General features: G+C 53.4%; 8 protein-coding genes across 8 annotated transcripts; 3 read left to right on the top strand and 5 right to left on the bottom strand.

Moving 5' to 3' along the window:
* Positions 1-299: 299 nt before the first annotated feature.
* On the bottom strand, positions 300-2,402 carry ACET3X_006538 (uncharacterized protein; the record flags this gene model as incomplete). The annotated part of the gene is made up of 2 exons (XM_069452678.1): positions 300-2,170; positions 2,252-2,402. The coding sequence occupies 2 exons, from the start codon at positions 2,400-2,402 to the stop codon at positions 300-302; spliced, it is 2,022 nt and encodes a 673-aa protein (XP_069305306.1).
* A 1,515-nt stretch (positions 2,403-3,917) lies between these two features.
* ACET3X_006539 (uncharacterized protein) lies at positions 3,918-5,135 on the bottom strand (the record flags this gene model as incomplete). Its single annotated transcript, XM_069452680.1, has 1 exon — positions 3,918-5,135. The coding sequence occupies one exon, from the start codon at positions 5,133-5,135 to the stop codon at positions 3,918-3,920; it is 1,218 nt and encodes a 405-aa protein (XP_069305307.1).
* A 963-nt stretch (positions 5,136-6,098) lies between these two features.
* Positions 6,099-7,177, bottom strand: ACET3X_006540 (uncharacterized protein; the record flags this gene model as incomplete). Its single annotated transcript, XM_069452681.1, has 2 exons — positions 6,099-6,844; positions 6,904-7,177. The coding sequence occupies 2 exons, from the start codon at positions 7,175-7,177 to the stop codon at positions 6,099-6,101; spliced, it is 1,020 nt and encodes a 339-aa protein (XP_069305308.1).
* Positions 7,178-7,558: 381 nt separating this feature from the next.
* Positions 7,559-8,926, top strand: ACET3X_006541 (uncharacterized protein; the record flags this gene model as incomplete). Its single annotated transcript, XM_069452682.1, has 4 exons — positions 7,559-7,567; positions 7,712-7,986; positions 8,251-8,587; positions 8,639-8,926. The coding sequence occupies 4 exons, from the start codon at positions 7,559-7,561 to the stop codon at positions 8,924-8,926; spliced, it is 909 nt and encodes a 302-aa protein (XP_069305309.1).
* Positions 8,927-9,367: 441 nt separating this feature from the next.
* ACET3X_006542 (uncharacterized protein) lies at positions 9,368-13,446 on the bottom strand. The gene is made up of 3 exons (XM_069452683.1): positions 11,201-13,446; positions 10,752-11,154; positions 9,368-10,701 (listed from the first exon to the last, which is right to left on the bottom strand). Exons 1-3 carry the CDS (start codon positions 13,277-13,279, stop codon positions 9,605-9,607), a joined length of 3,579 nt encoding a protein of 1,192 aa, XP_069305310.1. The 5' UTR covers positions 13,280-13,446; the 3' UTR covers positions 9,368-9,604.
* Positions 13,447-13,582: 136 nt separating this feature from the next.
* On the top strand, positions 13,583-14,528 carry ACET3X_006543 (uncharacterized protein; the record flags this gene model as incomplete). Its single annotated transcript, XM_069452684.1, has 2 exons — positions 13,583-13,603; positions 13,659-14,528. The coding sequence occupies 2 exons, from the start codon at positions 13,583-13,585 to the stop codon at positions 14,526-14,528; spliced, it is 891 nt and encodes a 296-aa protein (XP_069305311.1).
* A 15-nt stretch (positions 14,529-14,543) lies between these two features.
* Positions 14,544-15,865, bottom strand: ACET3X_006544 (uncharacterized protein; the record flags this gene model as incomplete). The annotated part of the gene is made up of 4 exons (XM_069452685.1): positions 14,544-14,562; positions 14,611-14,626; positions 14,743-14,850; positions 14,902-15,865. The coding sequence occupies 4 exons, from the start codon at positions 15,863-15,865 to the stop codon at positions 14,544-14,546; spliced, it is 1,107 nt and encodes a 368-aa protein (XP_069305312.1).
* A 623-nt stretch (positions 15,866-16,488) lies between these two features.
* ACET3X_006545 (uncharacterized protein) lies at positions 16,489-18,203 on the top strand (the record flags this gene model as incomplete). The annotated part of the gene is made up of 2 exons (XM_069452686.1): positions 16,489-16,698; positions 16,746-18,203. 2 exons carry the CDS (start codon positions 16,489-16,491, stop codon positions 18,201-18,203), a joined length of 1,668 nt encoding a protein of 555 aa, XP_069305313.1.
* Positions 18,204-18,629: the final 426 nt, after the last annotated feature.

The raw sequence follows: 18,629 nt of genomic DNA on the forward strand, positions 1-18,629 counted from the left end.
AGCATCCATGCTACGTTTAAATTGCGTTCCACCCAAAAGATTACCTGCGTCCACTGGTCCACAACATGGCGTGGTATGACAGCTCACAATATTGCGCTCGCGCCAAAGCTTGTTTCGATGTGATATTGCGATTGTTGTAAGTAGATTAAACACTAAAAACTACCTCCAAGCCACCTTCCCTATCGACTTGCAGTAAACATAGTATGGACAGAACCTTGGAACCAAGATAGATGCAAGACATAATCGCGTAACGTAGCCTATACATGATTGACAAAAGAGCTACGAACTACATAATGACTCTACAAAGAGACGTCAATGGACAGGGAGAGACCTGAGGCGTCGATGATGGCATCAACGCAGCCAAAGTTCTGCTCGACGTTAAGGGCGCCAGGGTCCTTCCAGCCATCATTCTGGAAAGAGAACAAGCAAGCCTCAGATCCAACCTTCTCCATGATCTTCTTCATGGCAGTCTTCTGCTGCTCAACACCAGCAACAGCCAATCCGTTGGAAGTACCAGCACTGGGCCAACCAATCTCGGTGATGTACTTGCCCTTGGCAGCAGCCTCGGGGCAAACCTTGGCAGCCTGCTCGAGTTGCTGAGCAGCGAAGTCACCGGCCTCCTCAGCGGAGACGGACTGGGTGAAGTAGGGGTGGACCTGAACAGTGAAGACATCGATGTGGTCGCAGAGAGCAGCACCATGCTCCTCCCAGGCACCGACAGTCTCAGTAGTAGTGACGGCAACGCCTTCATAACCGCAGCGAACAAGTTCCTCACGGACGTAGTCGATGTAAGAACCAAGCTCGTTGACGTCGCAGTTACCGTTGAAGACGCACTCGTTTCCGACAATGAGCATGGCGATGGAGTCCTTAGGAGCGTTGTCGGTGATGTCCTTGAGCTGGTCGTTGGCATAGGTGGAGAAAGGACCCCTGCCGTCCTTGCCGCCGGCCTCGAGGAAGATACCGTAGATGACCTTCAATCCATACTTCGAGCACTCAGGAATGACGTGCTCGAAGACACCGCAGTCAGTGCTGTAAGAGCGGATGGTGGTGAATCCGAGCTCAGAGATCTTCTTGATGTCGGCGGCGATCTCGTCGGCGGTCTTGCAGTCACCAGAGTTGGCGTAAGGGGTGTAAGTAATGGCCCACTTGTCGCCGTTGGTCTTGATGTGGTCACCCTGGTTGTAGCTGCCAGTGGGCTTGGGCTTCTCTACCTCCTTGGTGGAGCTAGGGGTTGGCTTGGGCTTCTCGGCCTCCTTGGAAGAGGCAGGCTTGGAAACCTCGGGAACAGCTGGCTTGGATGATTCAGGAACCGAAGGGTAAGCGGGCTTGGAGACTTCGGGGACGGAAGGGTAAGCAGGCTTCGACGCCTCTGGGACTTCGGGGACCGCAGGCTTGGAAACCTCTGGGACCTCGGGAACGACAGGCTTGGAAACCTCGGGGACCGCGGGCTTGGAGACCTCAGGAACGGCTGGCTTAGATACCTCGGGAACAGAGGGGTATGCAGGCTGAGTAACCTCAGGTACGGTAGGGTAAGCAGGCTTGGACTCCTCGGGGACGGGCGCGGGGCCAGTGGGCTTGCCCTCCTCCTCAGTGCAGGTGGTGGACTCAGGAACAGCAGGCTTAGATGCCTCTGGGACCTCGGGAACGGCAGGCTTGGATACCTCCGGAACTGCGGGCTTGGATACCTCAGGGACGGAGGGATATGCGGGCTGGGTAACCTCAGGGACGGTGGGGTACGCAGGCTTGGACTCCTCTGGGACTGGGGCTGGACCACTCGGCTTAGGAGCCTCTGTGGAAGAAGTCTTTCCCTCCTCCTCGGTGCAGGTGGTGGATGACTCTGGGACAGCGGGAACCGCTGGCTTGGTGGACTCGGGCACCGCGGGGTAGCCAGGTGCGGAAGAGATTGGCACCTCGGGGTGTGCGGGAATGGAGGATTCGGGCACAGCTGGGTAAGCGGGCTTGGATGATTCAGGGACCGCAGGGTAACCAGGTGCTGAAGTTCCGGGGACTACGGGAGCTGGGCTGGAAGGCTTGGGTGCCTCTCCGGTCGAGGCCGGGACATTAGGGGTAGGGACGATGACCGAAGTCTTTCCCTCCTCAGTGCAGGAGGTGGAGGTCTCCGGGGCAGTAGGTGGGACAGCCATGGTGCTGTTGGGAGCCATGGAGGGCACTGAGTTCTGTTAGTCAATGTATTCGAACGACTGCTACTCTTCATCCTTCACTGCATCCTTCAGGTGTTGGTTTCACGTACGTGCGGTCACAGTAACGGTATGGGTGATGATCTCGCAAGACTCCTCGGCGGCGTGTCCACCATGGCGGCGCATGTGGAATCCAGCATGAGCCTTGTGCTGCGCGGCTACAACTGACCCAACAAGGGCAGCTGCAACGAAAGAGTAACGCATCCTGAACTTGTTTACGTGGTATAGGGGTGGCTAGGGGCAGAGGGGTCGTCTGCTGAACGAGTGAAGCAGGTAGTATTAAGTAAATAGATAATGAGTGACGAGGCACAAAGGCCAAAGGTTCTTGTCAACGAGGCTGGTGATGCGTAACTCGAAAGCCTTGCGTAGTAAGAAAAAGGAACAACCTTGGGGAACACGGCGGTTTTCATGCGTGTGCCATGGCCTGTGAGCAGCAGTTAGTGGAGAATTTCCTCCAAGGCGTTAGGTTAGGGGTCCTGGAAATTGGCGTGATCATTGTTGTACAAGAACGGCATGGACGCCATCCTACGGCTCTATTGAGATCGTGATGTGCTCCGAGCGGAAATGAGTCTGGGGTATAATTGTCGTGTTAGGTCAAAGGTGGGTCTTGTCTTTATTCGGATGGGGTTAGTCGTCTCTTCACCCTGAACAGCCATCCCGTCCAAACGAGTGCGTCACAGCAAACAAACACCACGCCAATTCCTCGCATCAGCAATGCTACAAGGCCAGTAAACTCTGTCGCAGCAATGCCACTCGGTGTGTATTCCTTAGCTGCCGTGTGATCGACGTCCCTTCAGGTAAGGCGCACCTCGTGTTGCTAATTGAGGTCCACCCAAGCTCCCATCTTCATCAAAACCACGGCAACGCGCATATCAGCAATCACAAGCAACAATCGCGAACGGCTAATCTTTGTGCAGCTCACAGCGGAGCCATGGCCGCAGCATGCGCCACCATGCAGGTACAGAACGACTTGTGCAGGGTTATACCTGCAGGGTGTTCTTTAATTGGCCGAGAGACCCATCAAAGAGTTGGGGTGGGCGGTGGACGTTGGTGTGTGTGCCCCCTTTCTTGCCACGATTCAAGGGAACGGTCGGCGCATTAAACCCGCTTCCACCGCTATCGAGGAAAGTTACTAAACTCTCCGCTCGACGATGCCGGGCAATCGGAAGACATGTATCCGCGAACTACTCGACTTAGGTGTAAGAAATTCGGTGATTTCATGCGCCTGAATACGATGAGTATCTCAGCGTTGCGTGCGCCGATCGATGCAATTACGGTGGCGCGTATTCTGTTGTCGATTCTCGTCACCAAGCGCTGCTGAGAGCCTAGGATGGTCTGGTCGGCATTGGCGACACAGATGGCTGCCGAAGGAGCGAACTGCAAGTCCGGCGATCACTCTGTGCCCGCGCTGACCGAGCGGTTTTGTCCCCTAGCAAGAAGGACGGATTCGCCTATCAGCGGTTGATAAAGCTAGTATGTGTAGCGAGCAATACGTTGTATCTCCCGCGTCGTTGGGTTTCCCCTGTCCTGAAAGCTACGCAGAAAGCTGTGATGGTTGCAGATTCCTTCATGCCTTTGAGGTCCACAACCCATGTTTTCTAGTGAGTCGAGTGTACATTGTTATGCTATGAATCACGTAAAAGGTATTACAGCCCCTAGTTCCAGCGGTCATTTCTCCTTGTTCGTTCTGGACCACTTCTACACCGCCAGCTATCCTTACTAGCTACTATTCTGTTGTTGCCCGTTGTGATGCGCCTTCATCATATCCGCGAAATGCTTGCTTCCGTGTTCACTGAAATGTGCTTCCTTTCCTTTCGCTGTTTTAATTGCCGCCTTCGTCGAGCGTGGGAACATTTCTTCTTCATAGTCCTTCAAACCGTCATCAAGACTTTTCTCTCCGCTGCACACCTTGACAATCTCTCGAGCTAGAACTTGTGCATCTTTCATACCCACATTGACTCCTTCGCCTGCAAATGGTGTAAAGACATGCGCAGCGTCCCCGATGAGGGTGACGCCTGAGCGAGGAGGCCATCGAAAACCGACCGGTAGTTCGTACAAAGCACGAGCGACTAGGCTCTCTGTGGAAGAAAAGATGACACGCTTGAGGTCGTCGTGTATGTGGGAGAAGTAGCGGTCAACATATGTCTTGAGCGCTTTCTCCCTGTCATCCCAGTCGATGCCGCAGGTTTCCAGGAAATCCTCTGGTACACGCAATGAAGCGTAGGTCCGTAAACTACCATCGCCTTGCCGTTGAGACTGCACTGCGCAGTCCTTCCCAAAAGCCATCATCGATCCTTCGCCGGCATACTCTAATAGCCATGGATTGGCCTTGATGTCCTTGCATGTCAATGCCACAGATGATATACCCGAATACTCTGGCATCTTGTCGGTGAGAAGCTTCCGTACCTTGGACCATGCACCGTCTCCTCCAACCACAAGATCGAATCCAAGCTCTTTCGTACCGTCTGCAAAATGCAAATCGTACTTCCCCTCTACTTCAGCAGACGGCACAGCCTCTTTCAACTTTCTTCCGAAGCTCACGGACCCCTCCTTCAGATTCTCAAACATCAACGTCGCCAATGCCATTCGATCAATCTCAGGTCTTCCGTCAAACTTGTCCTCCTCTTTGACGTCCTGCTTGTCATCCCCATTCTCATCCCAGAGAACCTCTCCGTTCAAAGTCACAATCTTCATGACATCACATTCTGGACGCGCATGTTTGGCGAATTGCTCCCATAGCCCTGCTTCTTTGATAGCGTATTGGCCAGACTCTGGGTGGAGGTCTAGAGAGCCGCCTTGCGTGCGGAGTTCAGGCGAGGATTCGAAGATGCTGAAGGGGATGGAGTGCTTTTGGAGGATGTTGGCGAGGGTCAAAGAGGCAGGACCAGCGCCCACAATGCCGATTTTGAGTTGGTCAGGTATAGCGACTGATGGCATGGCTGTTCAGGGGTTACGAATGTCTGGATGATATTTCGATAATTTCGTGCTGGTGTTCCCCGTTCTCTAGGTAGAAAATAATTGCAGGCTCAAGGAAGGTGAGTAGGAGTATTGCTGTGACTTCGTGATTCAAGATATGATAGATCGACCATGATGGCTTCAAGCCTCATAATAAATACTCCTATGCATATTCTGTTGCCTAAACCATTATCACGCTGTCCAGATGCCTTCTGTGTCTCGGGAATTTCTACAACGCGACGAATCTGACATCTCGGGTCCGAAATCACAGGAAAAGACCGAAATACCCGTAAAGGGCGCGTTGAAAGCCACACGCCAAAAATTGGACTTCACAACTGGGATGCGTTTTTTCTTCGAATTTGCGCACGCTGCGCAATACGTGCTTCGTATAAGTCGGTGTTATGCGCCGGCGGCGTAAGGGTCGGCCGAGATCAGCGTGGTTCGACTTCGTTTGCGCAAAGCCTAGTGCTTTATGGTAGCGCGCCTTATCTGCATCAAGCTTCGAGCCAAGTGACGTTGAGTGAATGATTCGATCGGCCGTCACAGGATGCACACCGTTAGGCATTAAAATTATGCTGTCATTCTTTTTCTTCACCTCAAACGATGTCCATGGCCTTTCGTCTCACCATTGACATGATCGTATTGCTTTTTTCAATACATCGCGATTGACCACGACAACTACCGAAAGAACTTGCATCGGCTCCGCGATGAATCGAGGCGACAATCCTGTCCTGTATCGCAGAGGTAAACAGTGCGCAGAGTTGATTTTTACACATGTAGAAATCGCTCAGTTCATATTGGGTACGCGTGAGGAGAGAGGAGAGCCGTATGCTACGTCGTGTTGTTGGGACGTGCCGTTGGGACCACAATTCCTGACACCCAACATGCGATAAGACCCTTGCAGCTTGCGAATCCAGAACCCGGTACGTCATCGCAATGCGATGATCATCCCAACCCCAGCCCTGCTCCGCCTTTGCCAAAACCGGGTCTCTTGTTAGCCAGGGCAATGTTATGGACCGTATTTCCAATCCTTACTTTGACAGCATCAAAAGCAGCTTCGGGCGCCTGGATGAATTTACTTGTGTCAATACCCTGAACCAGATTTGTCCATTCGGTATCAGGCTCCGCCAAGTTCCAAGCTATGCTGACGTGGAAATATTGCGAATAATCATGGCTGTAAAGCTCATTCTTGTCGACCTCGTTCTTGTCGACCTTCCTCCGCTTCGGGCCGTCATTGGAGTCGTGGCTCTCCATCGGACCGTCTCCTGCTTCGCCTGTGTACAGACCTGAATGACCACTATACTGGGTCGCATCGTTGCATGCCTGCAACAGGCGGTTAAGTTCATTCAGTCTCGACTGCTTGATGCCAAGGACTAGAAACCATCGATTGCGCTCAAAGTTGGGTACCCACTTCAGACTCTGAAACTCAAAGTTGAAGGCGCGCACTGCACATCGCCGCACAGCAACGTTCATTGTTTTGAGAAATGGTTCCCTGTCATCGGTGTTGATCTGCAGGGTTCGCGACAACGAGACATGAAGAGGTAGCGATGCACCCAGTTCCGATTGGAGAGATGGTATGATCTCTGGTACGGGCAGTTTCTTGGTGCGCTTTTCATTCTGGAGAGCAATTGATTCTCTCACATGCTGCAGCAGGCTGTGTAGAGCATCGGATTCAGGCTGTGTAGGTATCCCTCGAACGCGTTAGTCTATATAGTCCACGTTGATGGTGAATTGGTCCGGGTATCCTTACACTCTAAGTAGACATGACTAGGCCACTTGCCCTCAACATGAGGTACAGCCCGCTTGCGTCCGCCGTGTAGGCTTGGGTTGTCGCTAGTGCTGACACGCGCATTTGTCGCGTAGAGGTCGTGAAAGGCTGGCGGAAGGGGTGGCAGCGCGTTGCTGGAATCGCTGTGCTTGCGCTTCGATGTAGCTGTGGCGGCAGGTTGTGCCGTCTGGGCAGCTACATCCAGGCTCTTATCATCATTGTCCGAGGCGGAATCTGGGTAATCCACCAGGGACATTGTGGCTTGGATCGTGTTGGTGAGTGATCATCGCAGCTGTCGTCACTCGTGGAGAGGACCAAGCGGCCGCCCCACTCCCAGCCTAGCGCATCCGCATGACGTATGGCTGCGATTGGGCCGCTCTTTCGGAGTCTTTCCAACACGAGCGGACAAGAAGAAATCTGATGCAGGGCCGCGACTGCGAACCGATGACATGTACGCGTCCACGGTACCTGCCAAGTCAGGCCTTTATGTAGTTCGCTCTCCCTCCGTCACCTGTCCACTCTTCGTATTTATCCATAGCACCTGACACTCGTCTGACCTTCAAACTACCACTGTGCAATCACTCCTACCTTTGTACACTTTCGAATTGTAAACCATTAACCACAGAATCCAAGCATCATGGAGGCTGTAAGTTGGTCTTCTTCTTGTCCAGTTGCAATCGAGGTGTTCAGCTACGTTGCCTCGCATATGCGCCCACACTCCACCCAACAACCCGTCTGACTTCAGTTCAGCGCAGTGATTTAATCCTGGCGACAGAAGCTGACTTGACAGGCCCACCACGCATTGATCGATCCTTTGATCGAACCAGACCCAAGCGACGAGACTGGACTGAATAGCCACTTCCGTTCGACATTTGCTCCCGCAGCGCCCATCACACCACCCGGATCCGCTGGAGACTCCAAAGGCCCCCCATCCATTAGGGTTCAAAACACCGGCAGTTCTGTTGAGACCAATCCTTTCCGTCGCCGTTCCAGGGCCTCATCTGAGTCAAAGGGTGCTTCGGCATCTGTGTCGCAGGTTGGACGGACTACCCCACAGAGTAGGAGGTATGATTACCCATCCCCTCCCAACTCTGCCAGTCCCAAACGTGCCCACTTCTCTGAGAACCACCGCGCGGAAATTTTCGGACCCATGAACGAACGCCGGCCCCGGCGATCCAGCGACCATGCACCATCCGCCATGCACAAGAGCCTACCCACTCGCGCCCGCGCAGGCTCGTTGAAAGAGCGTTATCCTGGTGACAAGTCACACCGACCCCTTGACCAACTGCGTCATGATGAAAAGGTTGCTCACCGTGCTCCCCATCTTAGGAAAAAGAACTTCCAAGGCGCCGACGTCATCGATCGTCTCGACAAAGCAAGCTTTGGTCAATACCACCACGAGGGCCCCTACGATGCCGCCAGTATCGCTCGCAACAGGGATACCAAGTACAGCCCTCTCGCGGCGGTTAAGGACTCCAACGAAGAGGCACTGAAGGCTACCCCACGGGAGAATATCATCGATTCTGTACAGAGGCATCGTCCTCTGGAGGGCGTTGCTGTAATACCACCTGGCATGACTGATCGTTTCGGAAGGGTTCTCGATTATGAAGAGGGAGCCGACCTGCAGCGAGAGCCTGGCGGTGACTACCGTCGTTGGCCTGGTGTCGTACGTACCCTTACTGGTTTTCTTTGTCCAAGCCTTGCTAACAAAACATAGGAATACCACCCAGACGACCTCAAAGGCAAGGGCGAGCCTTCTTTCACCATTGAAAAGGCCCTAAAGGACCACAAGCGCCTTGGCGACACTGGCACTGAGATGACCTCCCGCAGCCATCGCACGCGTAGCGTAGGCCATACCGAAGCACCCGGTCTTGCCCCACCCGTCGCGACTGATCCGTCAGCATCCGGCGTCGGCCGCAGCAACACCACTGGCAGGAGTGTTGGTGGCGCAATCAGGAAGCGCATTGGCAGCATCCGTCGTCGCAAGCAAGAGGTCGAGGTCTAGGGGATCCCCCTCTTTCCGCGCTCGAAGCGATTCTCCGATGTTCCACACGGACACGCAGCGGCATGATACCCCCCGTCCGGTTTGAGTGACTTTCAAAATTGTACAACTACGCATCGCATACTGACGCGCATTGAGCGTCTCTGTTTTCTTTTGTTCCTGAATTTGGTGGTACTAGCGTACATAGACCCGCGTCAGTGGTATTTTATATTTTGCGCAGCATATGGACTCGGCCGTATGGTCGGAGTCGTGTGAGATATAAGAGTAGTAGCTAGCACGTTATGAATAATGATATGTTTCCCAGCATAACCTTGGACCAATACCGTGATATGCGTTTCTTCTGAAGTTGCTAAAATGTTTTGCATATATTGATATTGTAATTGTTGATTATCCCACGTCTCCAGCCTCCGCAAATATTTAGCGATATCCAAATATCCAACCACATACCCAACCAAAATGCCCACGCTAAAGACATTTCTCCCGAAACCCAGCGAACGGCACACAAACGCCATCGAAATCCAACAACGACCGAACTCCATAATGCGCGCTGGAATATGCAACAAAGCGCAATAGAAAGGTGAACGGGTAAAGCAAAGACAATGCCCAATACAACAAGGTGTACAAAACCCATACGCCACAGCATGCCCGCATCACCAATCAAGGAAACAAGCCTCTTTTGCATCACATAAAGGTCATCTGGACCTCCTTCTCCTGCCCAAAGTCATCATCAAACTCGTCCGCCCAAGCATTATGACCCAGATCTCCTGATGCACCACCCACGTTACTCGCGTATGATTCAGTCTTCACAGAGCGCAAAGGCGGGCGGTCAGCAGGCGTAGGGTCGTCCCAAGAAGGCTGAGCATCTGGGTTCCAAGGAGCGCTAGACGACCCGTTTCTGCTAGGCGTTCCGGAGCCCCAGGGCGACGAAGTACCAGAGCGATTCGGATGAGCAGGTAGAGGCGACACGGGTAATGGAGATTTATCATTGGGGGTCGATGCGGATGCTGGTGGATCACGGAAAGAGGTGTCGAAGGTCATTTCCATTTGGCCCGCGCCGGGATCGTCGAATTCGTCGTATTCTTCGTAACGGCCATTCGAGGAAGTGGTCTTTTTGGGATCCGTTGCTGAAGCGCCTAGACTGTCGTTGTAACTCTTGGTTTCCCTAAGCGTAGAGTATGGATTTGTCGTCTGCGATGGCGGTTGGGTTGCGATGTCGATTTTCATGGGCGGGAGGGTGCTTTTGATTTCCTTGATCTCAAACTCGGCTTCGGCGTTGTATTCTTTGCTTTCTGCAGCCAGAGTAGCTACCTCCTTTCTAATGGCATCAATGTCGAACATGACCTGGTTTTCTGCGAGTTTCGCCGGGTCCTGATCTTGGTCTAATTTCCGATGGCCTGGTGGAACGGCATTGGAGTTTTCATCGTAGACCTCCCAGTCCTTCTTGTCCTTCTTCTTCTTGGACCACCAGCTCAGTTTACTACCCCTCTTCTCCTTCTCTTGCGCCTTCTTTTCCAGTTCTCTTCGCGCTTCTTCGATTTCGTTGATGAGTTCGCGCTGCCGCACTTCGTGGTTTTCGGGATCTGGGTCCTCAATTTCGACGAACTCATCGGATTCAACTAGCCAACCGACTTCACGGAGTAACTTGGGCATGGCGGCACGGTAGGCCATGTGACCGGGGACCAATTCGGTAACGTTGACGTTTTCGATGGTTGGAATCTGAATGGGTGCAAGACCAGCTACGCGCATTACACCGCCACTGGTTGCGCGGAAAAGGTAACCTAATGCAGAGCGTTAGTGGTAGAATGGAGTGGAAGTGTACATGACATACCCAAAATCCAATCATTGGTAGCATACCCATTGACAAATCTTCCAGGCACGACAGATCTTGCCCTGACGTATTCATCATGCTTGGCTACAGCTGGTGTACCAAACATGTAGACATTCTGCACTATTCCGAATGCTCCTCGGTTCGCGAGTTCCTTTAGGCATGAGAAGATGACTCTCGATCCCAGTGAGAAACCAACAAGCGTGACAGGCCTTGTGCCTAGATTGCGATCGATGAGGGAGTCTGCAAGGATCAATCCAGCCATGTCTGCTCTCGCCTGCGAAACGATCCACGGATTATCAATGAGATAAGAGAGCTTGGTCAAAGCCAGGGGGAGTGTCATGGCGGCCATGAGGGCTGTGAGGATGGTACTTCCTAGCACTTGTTGGAGACCTTGTGTGAGAGCCTGGCATGGTCAATAAACACCCCCTGAATTGCATGTATAAACTCACTTCGGTGGCAAGAATGTTGATTGTGTCACCCATACTCCTGAGCATCTCGGGTTCCCACAGCACGGAATATATGTCTCCCATGACGGGATCCACGGTACTGTACGGTAAGCGGACATCGTCCACCTTGCCGTTCATCCAGCCTGCTAGTGTAATGATAAGATGAGTCCTCTTGTTGTTGTGAAGCGGCCGATACTCGAACGTCTTGACCGCACCCGTTCGTCTGTTCATAGCGCGCACACCAACAGTACTACCTGTAACTACACCAGTCGACGTAATGATAGCGGCACCTCCGGCACCTGCCAGGAAACTACTGGTGCCTGCTACTCCAATAGTCGTGAAACCCGCAGCGAGACCGGCACCGATGACTGGAGCCAACAGACCAGCGGATAAGCCAATGACAAGCCCACCACCAACAGTCGCAAGACCCATGAATGCCAATCGCTTATTGCGCGCCCGCTTAGCTCGGTTGACCATGTGCTCATCTTCGTTCCAGTTCTCCTTATCTGCTTGTTCTTGCATTTCCAAAGCATCTGTGACGCGCTTCTCGAAGCGGCAGCTTTCCAGCCAGTCAACACTGAGATACTTTCCGACCTGCTCAAACAGCTCTCTTGAACGTGAGTCATAAACAGAGTCGGCGATGAGCACCAGAAACAGGTCGCACAAGACGGTCCATCGCAGATCAATGTCTAGATTTTTACTGGTCGGAAGTTGTGATGGTGATCTAACTTCTGGATAATCAAAATCGTCATCTTGGTGTTCTTGGTATGGCGGTGGGGGTGGTGACTGTAGGTCGTCTTGCGATTCTATCGCCGATGCTCTCTTCGGTTTCCGCTCCTTTACCGGTGATTCGGGGCGTGGCGATGACACAGACGGTCTGGCAGAGCCGGATTCATCTACTGTCTCTGCATCTTCCGCTGCAGGATTCTTCACTCGAGCATTCTGCATTAGTGCTGGCGTGAGGTCTGCGGGAACGACACCATGTTCGGACAACTGCTCGATCATGATTTGCTCAGAGGCGTTGATATCCATGTGGCTGTAGATCTTGACCATGATCTTCTGCGACCACATCTTTGTTGTTCCTGACTGTAGTTCAAGCAGCTTTTTCATTTTCTTGCTGGTCGTCTGGAATTTTGAAAACTTGCGCTCCATTTCCACCATGGCCAAGCGCACCAGTCCGACGTATGCGACACGCTGTCCTTCGGTAAGGAGGTTCTTTGTCGCCTGCATTTGCGAGAGCGGATCCCGACCTTCCTCGTCCTCGTCCGCCAGTGCAGTGCTCCTCTCCTTGAACAGATAGGCGGTGTTGTCGTCCATGCTCGTTTGCGAGTCGGCATCGTCATCCATGATTACTCTGGTGTATCCTTTTGCAGCACCTCCGACGTTGCCGTAACCGTGCATGTCTTCCAGTTCTTCCGCGTTCTCCTTCGCAATGAGCCTGTTGTCGTCGTCGTACATGTCATATCGCGCGTATGCCGGCATCGTCTGCCATTCGCCGTCGTCCTCTTCTTCCTTGTCCTCCTTGGCCTCCCTCTGCGATTGTATGACCGCATGCTGGTGTGAATACTCGGATACTGTCGGGACGCTCGTGACGCTCTTTTGGGGGCGGTGTGAAGGTGCCGTATTCGTGCTTGTGGATGTTTCGGTGGTCTCGGAAGGCTTTGCAACCTCTGGTTTATCTTCCTTCGTCTCTACTGGCTTGTCCTCGGGTGCCTTTGGGTCGGCTTTCTCCACAGGCTCCTTTACCTGTCCGTTGACATGTGGCGGCGCATCGCCCTCCTTTTCAGCACTCTCAGGGACAGTCTCCGGAAGCTTTGTTTGCGCATTGTCTGCCTTGACTTGTTCCTTCTCCTGCCCTGGAACCGCGACCTCGTGCGGGCTCGTGGCCGTGGAAGCTACGGCATCCTCAAACTTCTCCCCCTCCGAGTCGGAACTGTCGTTGACGGGCGTACGCGGCCTCCGCTTCCTGATGGGCAGGCCAAAATCATCGTATTCAATCGCTTCATTGTGCTCCTTCTTCACCTCCGCGGTCTCGGCATTATTTCCCTCATTCTTGGGGGCCTCGGCGGGGTTCTCGCTCATACTGGTGGGGACTACCGTGAGAAACGCATGGAGAGATGAGTTCGCAGTCGTGTCAAAAAAGGGAAACGCGCAGGGAGCCGCCGCAGCAAAGAATCCAACTATGTGTCCGAGTATGTACAAGCAGGCGGCGTGCAATGCCCAGAGGCGGATTTACTAAAGCGGAGAGCAACGGGGGTGAGCAGCCGCAGACGTCGGATACCAAGTTAGCGTGGCACGCTAGATTCCGCCGTTTGGCTCGATCTTTTGGCCGCATCCAACTTTTTTCCCCACGAGCAATCGACTGCCCCAACACACAGAGTCGCAATGAAGTTAAAGCGCGCAAAGGTAATAATCACATGTCTATCACAGCCATCTGGACAATTTGCTCACCCAAGGACAGGCCTACAAGAAGCAGCTCCATCAGTACGAACTCAACTTCGGCTTCCGCGAACCCTATCAAGTCCTGCTTGATTCTCAGATCCTCCAAGATGCCTACTCGTGCAAGATCGACCTCCTCGCGCGATTGCAAAAACTGCTTGGCGCGCAGGTAAAGCCCATGATCACGACTTGCGACATGCGACACCTCTACAATGCGAAACCGAAGAACGAGACCCTCATATTACAAGCCAAGGAGTACGAGCGCCGGCGCTGCAACCATCAAGACTTGGAAGAGCCGCTGAGCACACTGGAATGCCTGAGCTCTGTAGTGGACCCCAAGGACAATGCGACCAACAAGCATCGATATGTGGTTGCGACCAACGACCCGGACACACGCGCAAAGATGCGACAAATCGCCGGCGTGCCAATCATATACCTGTCCAAGTCCATAGTGCTTATGGAGTCCATGGCTGAGGTGACGGAGCAGCACCGCGAGCGAGAGGAAAAATCAAAGTTCAAGTTGGGGCTCAAAGGCCAGCGGAAGCCAGACGAGGCGCTCAAGAGGAAGAGAGAAGACGAGGGACAAGCTGGACAAGGCGATCAATCTATTGACGGTCAGGCTACGGGAGATGCGAGGCCCAAGGCAAAAAAGCGCAAGGGACCCAAGGGACCTAATCCGCTGAGTGTCAAGAAGCCAAAGAAGGAAAAGACGGCCCAGCCTAGCGCTACCAAGAAGGCGCGACCATCCACATCAGAGACCGACGGTGACAAGAAGAGAGGCGAACGCGAAGAGTCTGCGCCTCGTAAGAGGAGAAGAAAGCACAAGTCCAAGGCTGACGGAGGCGGCGATGCGCCGGATGCAGGAGAGCCTTCAGAGCCAGCTTCGCCATGATAGCTGGCAGGAGATCTATGCGATACGCGAAATACTGGACACCGTCAGGTCGGAGAAGAAAAGTTGACAGGGCACAACCTACCCCGGTTGTATGCCATCTATACTACAAGATAATTAGGGTGCGAGCGACGAGGAAGAATATGCGCCCGGCGAGTCTATACCCTCTTGCCCTGTGCAAGGAGATCAGAGACTTTGGGCGGAAGAATAAGCGCACTTCGGTCATTGCGCTTCACAAACTCGACCACAACTTCAGCCGTCTTCTCAGGGAGGTCTTCGTGGAGGAAATGCCCAGCGGCAGGGAAGACCTGGAGTTGGAACTTGCCTGTATTATGTTAGATACCTCACACAAAAGCGACAAATCCATTGAACATACCCTGCATCTGCCCAATCATCAGTTCCTTATCCAGCCTGTCGGTTCCAGCGAGCAGCAATAGTTTGGCACCCTTTCCGCTAAGGAACTTGCTGCTCATACCAGTGAACCAATTCTCCCAGTATGGTTCCGTGCTCGCGAGCTCTGTCCGCCAGGCCCAGCGTCCGTCTGAGGTTTGTAGCAGCAGGCTTGGTACGCTTGCTCTCGCCGACTGTGGGTTGCGTATCGTCCGTGATCGTATATGCCACTCGATAGCAGCAGGAAGCGAAGGAAACGACTTGGGCCTGCTCGCAAGGTATGTGTGCATGTGTCCCAGCGTTTCCATGGCTGAGCCTTCGACGACGTCAAGCACCCCAAAGCCTAATAATTTACTTCCCAACAAGCCCTTGTTCGCAGCATCAGTAACAACTGCACCACCCAGACTGTGCCCTATCAGGACAACCTGGGGGAGTTCTTTCCAGCTCATCTTGCTCTGGGTGAGCGATAGCATGTCCACTAGGTCCTGACTGAGCTGCCCAATGCTCAGATCATTATCGACCTCCCCACTGGCGTTCCAAACTACACTCCCGTGGTCGCGTGCTTCGACAGCCAGTATCCCAATCTCCGGCATGGCCCTGCGAATCTCCTTGGCTGCCAGCGCAAAAGTCATTGCCGAGCTTCCTGCGCCATGATGGAGTACGACCAAGGGTGCTTTGGCTGTCGCTGGCGGTGTGAGGTAGACATGAAACTTGGCATGTCCGGACCCATCCCTGTCCTGTTCAAGATAGAACTCTTGGGCATAGTAGTCGGACCAATGTATTGCGGGGGCGGGCCTTAGTGTATTTGAAGGTCTGACAGTACCGGTGCTAGACATTGACGACGCCGAGGACGAGTCATCTTCGTACTCGGGAGGCTCCTCTTGCAAGGGCTCTGGCGGTGGCAGGGAAGAAAGTTTGGTCTTTGCAAACTCTCTAGCCAAGCTGGACATGGCGTGTGGCTTGCACGAGGCTGCTTGTGCTGGAAATCAGGGTTTGGTGAAGCGTGGAGATCCGCACCGCAGTGATTGGACAGCTAGCGTGTTTTCAGCTTTCAACAATATGTCGTGGCCTGGAGTCGTGAGGGGACTTGACGCGGGAGGGGTTCTGTCTGGTAGACGACAGGGATCAGCGCTGATTTCTTAACGCGCAGCCGTTCGAAGGAACAATGGATGCATCGCGGAACCCGTTTCGCAATCCAATGACGCAGCGGCGTCTCGATGACAGTGAGATGCGGCGCGAGGCTGGGGCGTACCGTCGAGCTGGTTGGCGAAGTCCCGGATCGCTTGGAGGTTTCCGCGGGACGATCTAGGCGTATGATGTGCCGCTAGTCGCATACCTGGATGGATGTGATGATGACGTCGGTCGATCTCAGTCTTAGCGTCCCAGCCGCGACTAAAACCTCCACGCCCCCAGTCGCATTCTGAACAATTTACGAGCTTCCAAGAGCTCTCGTCTTCTCACAATTCCTCAGACTTCTCTGCAGAGTCTTTTGCCCCACTGACAACTGGTATTGTCCGCTTCAAGTGCTATATCGCAAGTGTTTGTAGCTGAACGGTAGCCTGGAATGCCCGGCATGTGGAGCGGCAAGGACAATGGAGACCAGGACGGTCTGAGGGCTGAAGAACCACATCCAATTCCCAACAACGATGGAGCGTCGAGGTCATCGAGGAGAAGCTATCAGCCATCGAGGAGAAGTGATGAGCCAACTGAGAGGACCCGGCTTCTCGACCGTCCTAGGCCACCACCCAACTCAGATGGCTACCTTGACCCAGATGATCCAGCAGTACGTTTTCCAATATTTATGCAAAACAATTCATCTGACCGTGCCAGGTATCACCATATAACCTCTGGACGGTTCGCGCTATGCGCTACCTGACCATCCTCTTCCTCGTCATCACCTTCTTGTGGTGGGTACTCTTGCTGGTATCCATCTTCGTCTCCCCTCCTGGCTTACACACTCGCGGATCCGGCTTCTTCGACTTTGCCTACACATGTCTCACTCTCGGCAATCTCCTCGTCGCAACCATCTTCTTCGTCACTCCTGCCAGAGGTCTGCGCATCACCACAGCAATCATCGCCGGACTTTTGGCCATCGACATGATCCTCATCTTGGCAGTGCCACGCATCAGGCTTGAGGAAGGTTGGGTCGGCATTGCCAGTGTCGTCTGGGCTTTCATCATGGCTGTCTGGTGCATTCTGACCGACCGTGTCGTCGCATACGGCAAGCACGAAGAAGAGGAACGTCTCACCGGCCGTGCTGAGACACGCCGCACACTGAAGGAGTGGCTCGCTGTTACCGTCGCCACAATTCTCACAGTTGTCTTCATCATCATTGTCATCCTGATGACCGCAACTCTCGGCATGCGTGCCCGTGACGCAACGCTAAAGATGTATGGCGACCGAATTCTCGTAGACGGTGACAAGTACGCCGTGCATCTCGCCTGTGTCGGAAACGTGTCTGAAACCAGCGGATCCAAGGACCCTACTATTCTCCTCGAGGCTGGCGAAGAGCCATTGGAGTATGACTTTGAGCACTGGGCTTACGCAGCTTACAAGAACGGCACCATCTCCCGCTACTGCTACTGGGATCGTCCCGGCTACGCATTTTCCGACAACGCACCCTCCCCACACTCAGCCGGCATGTCCGCAGATGCTTTCTCTGAAGCTCTCGCCAAGTCTGGTGAAGAGGGACCTTGGATTCTCGTTTCCGCTGGTACTGGCAGCATCGTTTCCCGCATCTTCAGCTCGCGCCACATAAAGCAGGTTGTTGGCATCATGATGGTCGACCCCCTGCACGAAGACCTTCTTCACCGTTATGGCGGCGCAGGACGTGGCTTCATTCTTTGGGCCTGGGGTATCATCTCGCCTCTTGGCACTGTCCGTCTTGCAGGCGCACTCTTCAAGGGTCGCACGCGTGAAGACCGTGTCTACGGCCGCAACGCATACCAGTCCGGCAAATACATCAAGGCGCAGCTCCAAGAGAACCTCGTTGCCGACAGCCTCACCAAGAACGAGGTCTCGTCTGCTAGGAACATCCAGAGCGCCAACACCCCGCTTGTCGTCGTGTCCAGTGGCATCGAAGTCAGGAAGGACAGCGAGTGGGAGCGAAAGCAAAAGGACCTGACTACTCTGACAGACAACCTCGTCAGCTGGGATGTTGTCAACAAGGCACCTCACCAGGTTTGGAGCACGCTCGACGGACGCACCGTCATGGAGAAGCGTCTCAAGCAGCTCGTCAAGGCTGCGGCCAAGGTCAAGAGCGAGACCGAAACCGAGAAGGAGCAGTAGGAGTGTCCACCTACAACGGAGATTATGCTTCACAATACAGTGGATGGACTGCTGTGTCATTGAGGGGTAATTTAGGAAAACGTTTCTTTTTCCAAAGTTGATCTTTGTTTCTTGTCATCAGGTTTTCCTACGCATACCCTCAGGCGTTGCATATTCAGTTCGTGTGTTTTCTTTCATGTAGCATGAGCACATAGCAGATACTAGTCTAATGTTTAAGACCATGTTCGATGACCTTATGTTATACAAAATTCCACTGATACTGTGTAAAGTGTAGTAATAATTGTTAGGCCTGTGTACTAGGCCTCCTATGTGACCTCTCATCAATCTTGAAGGCGCACCCGCTTCACTTTCCTAATCTCTCCGAGAGTGAGAATTTTCTTGAAGGCCAATGGGCTTCATCGGAACTTTTTGAGGCTGTCTACATGA

This window comes from Alternaria dauci, chromosome 6 (assembly GCF_042100115.1).
Source record: "Alternaria dauci strain A2016 chromosome 6, whole genome shotgun sequence".
Lineage (NCBI taxonomy): Eukaryota > Fungi > Ascomycota > Dothideomycetes > Pleosporales > Pleosporaceae > Alternaria > Alternaria dauci.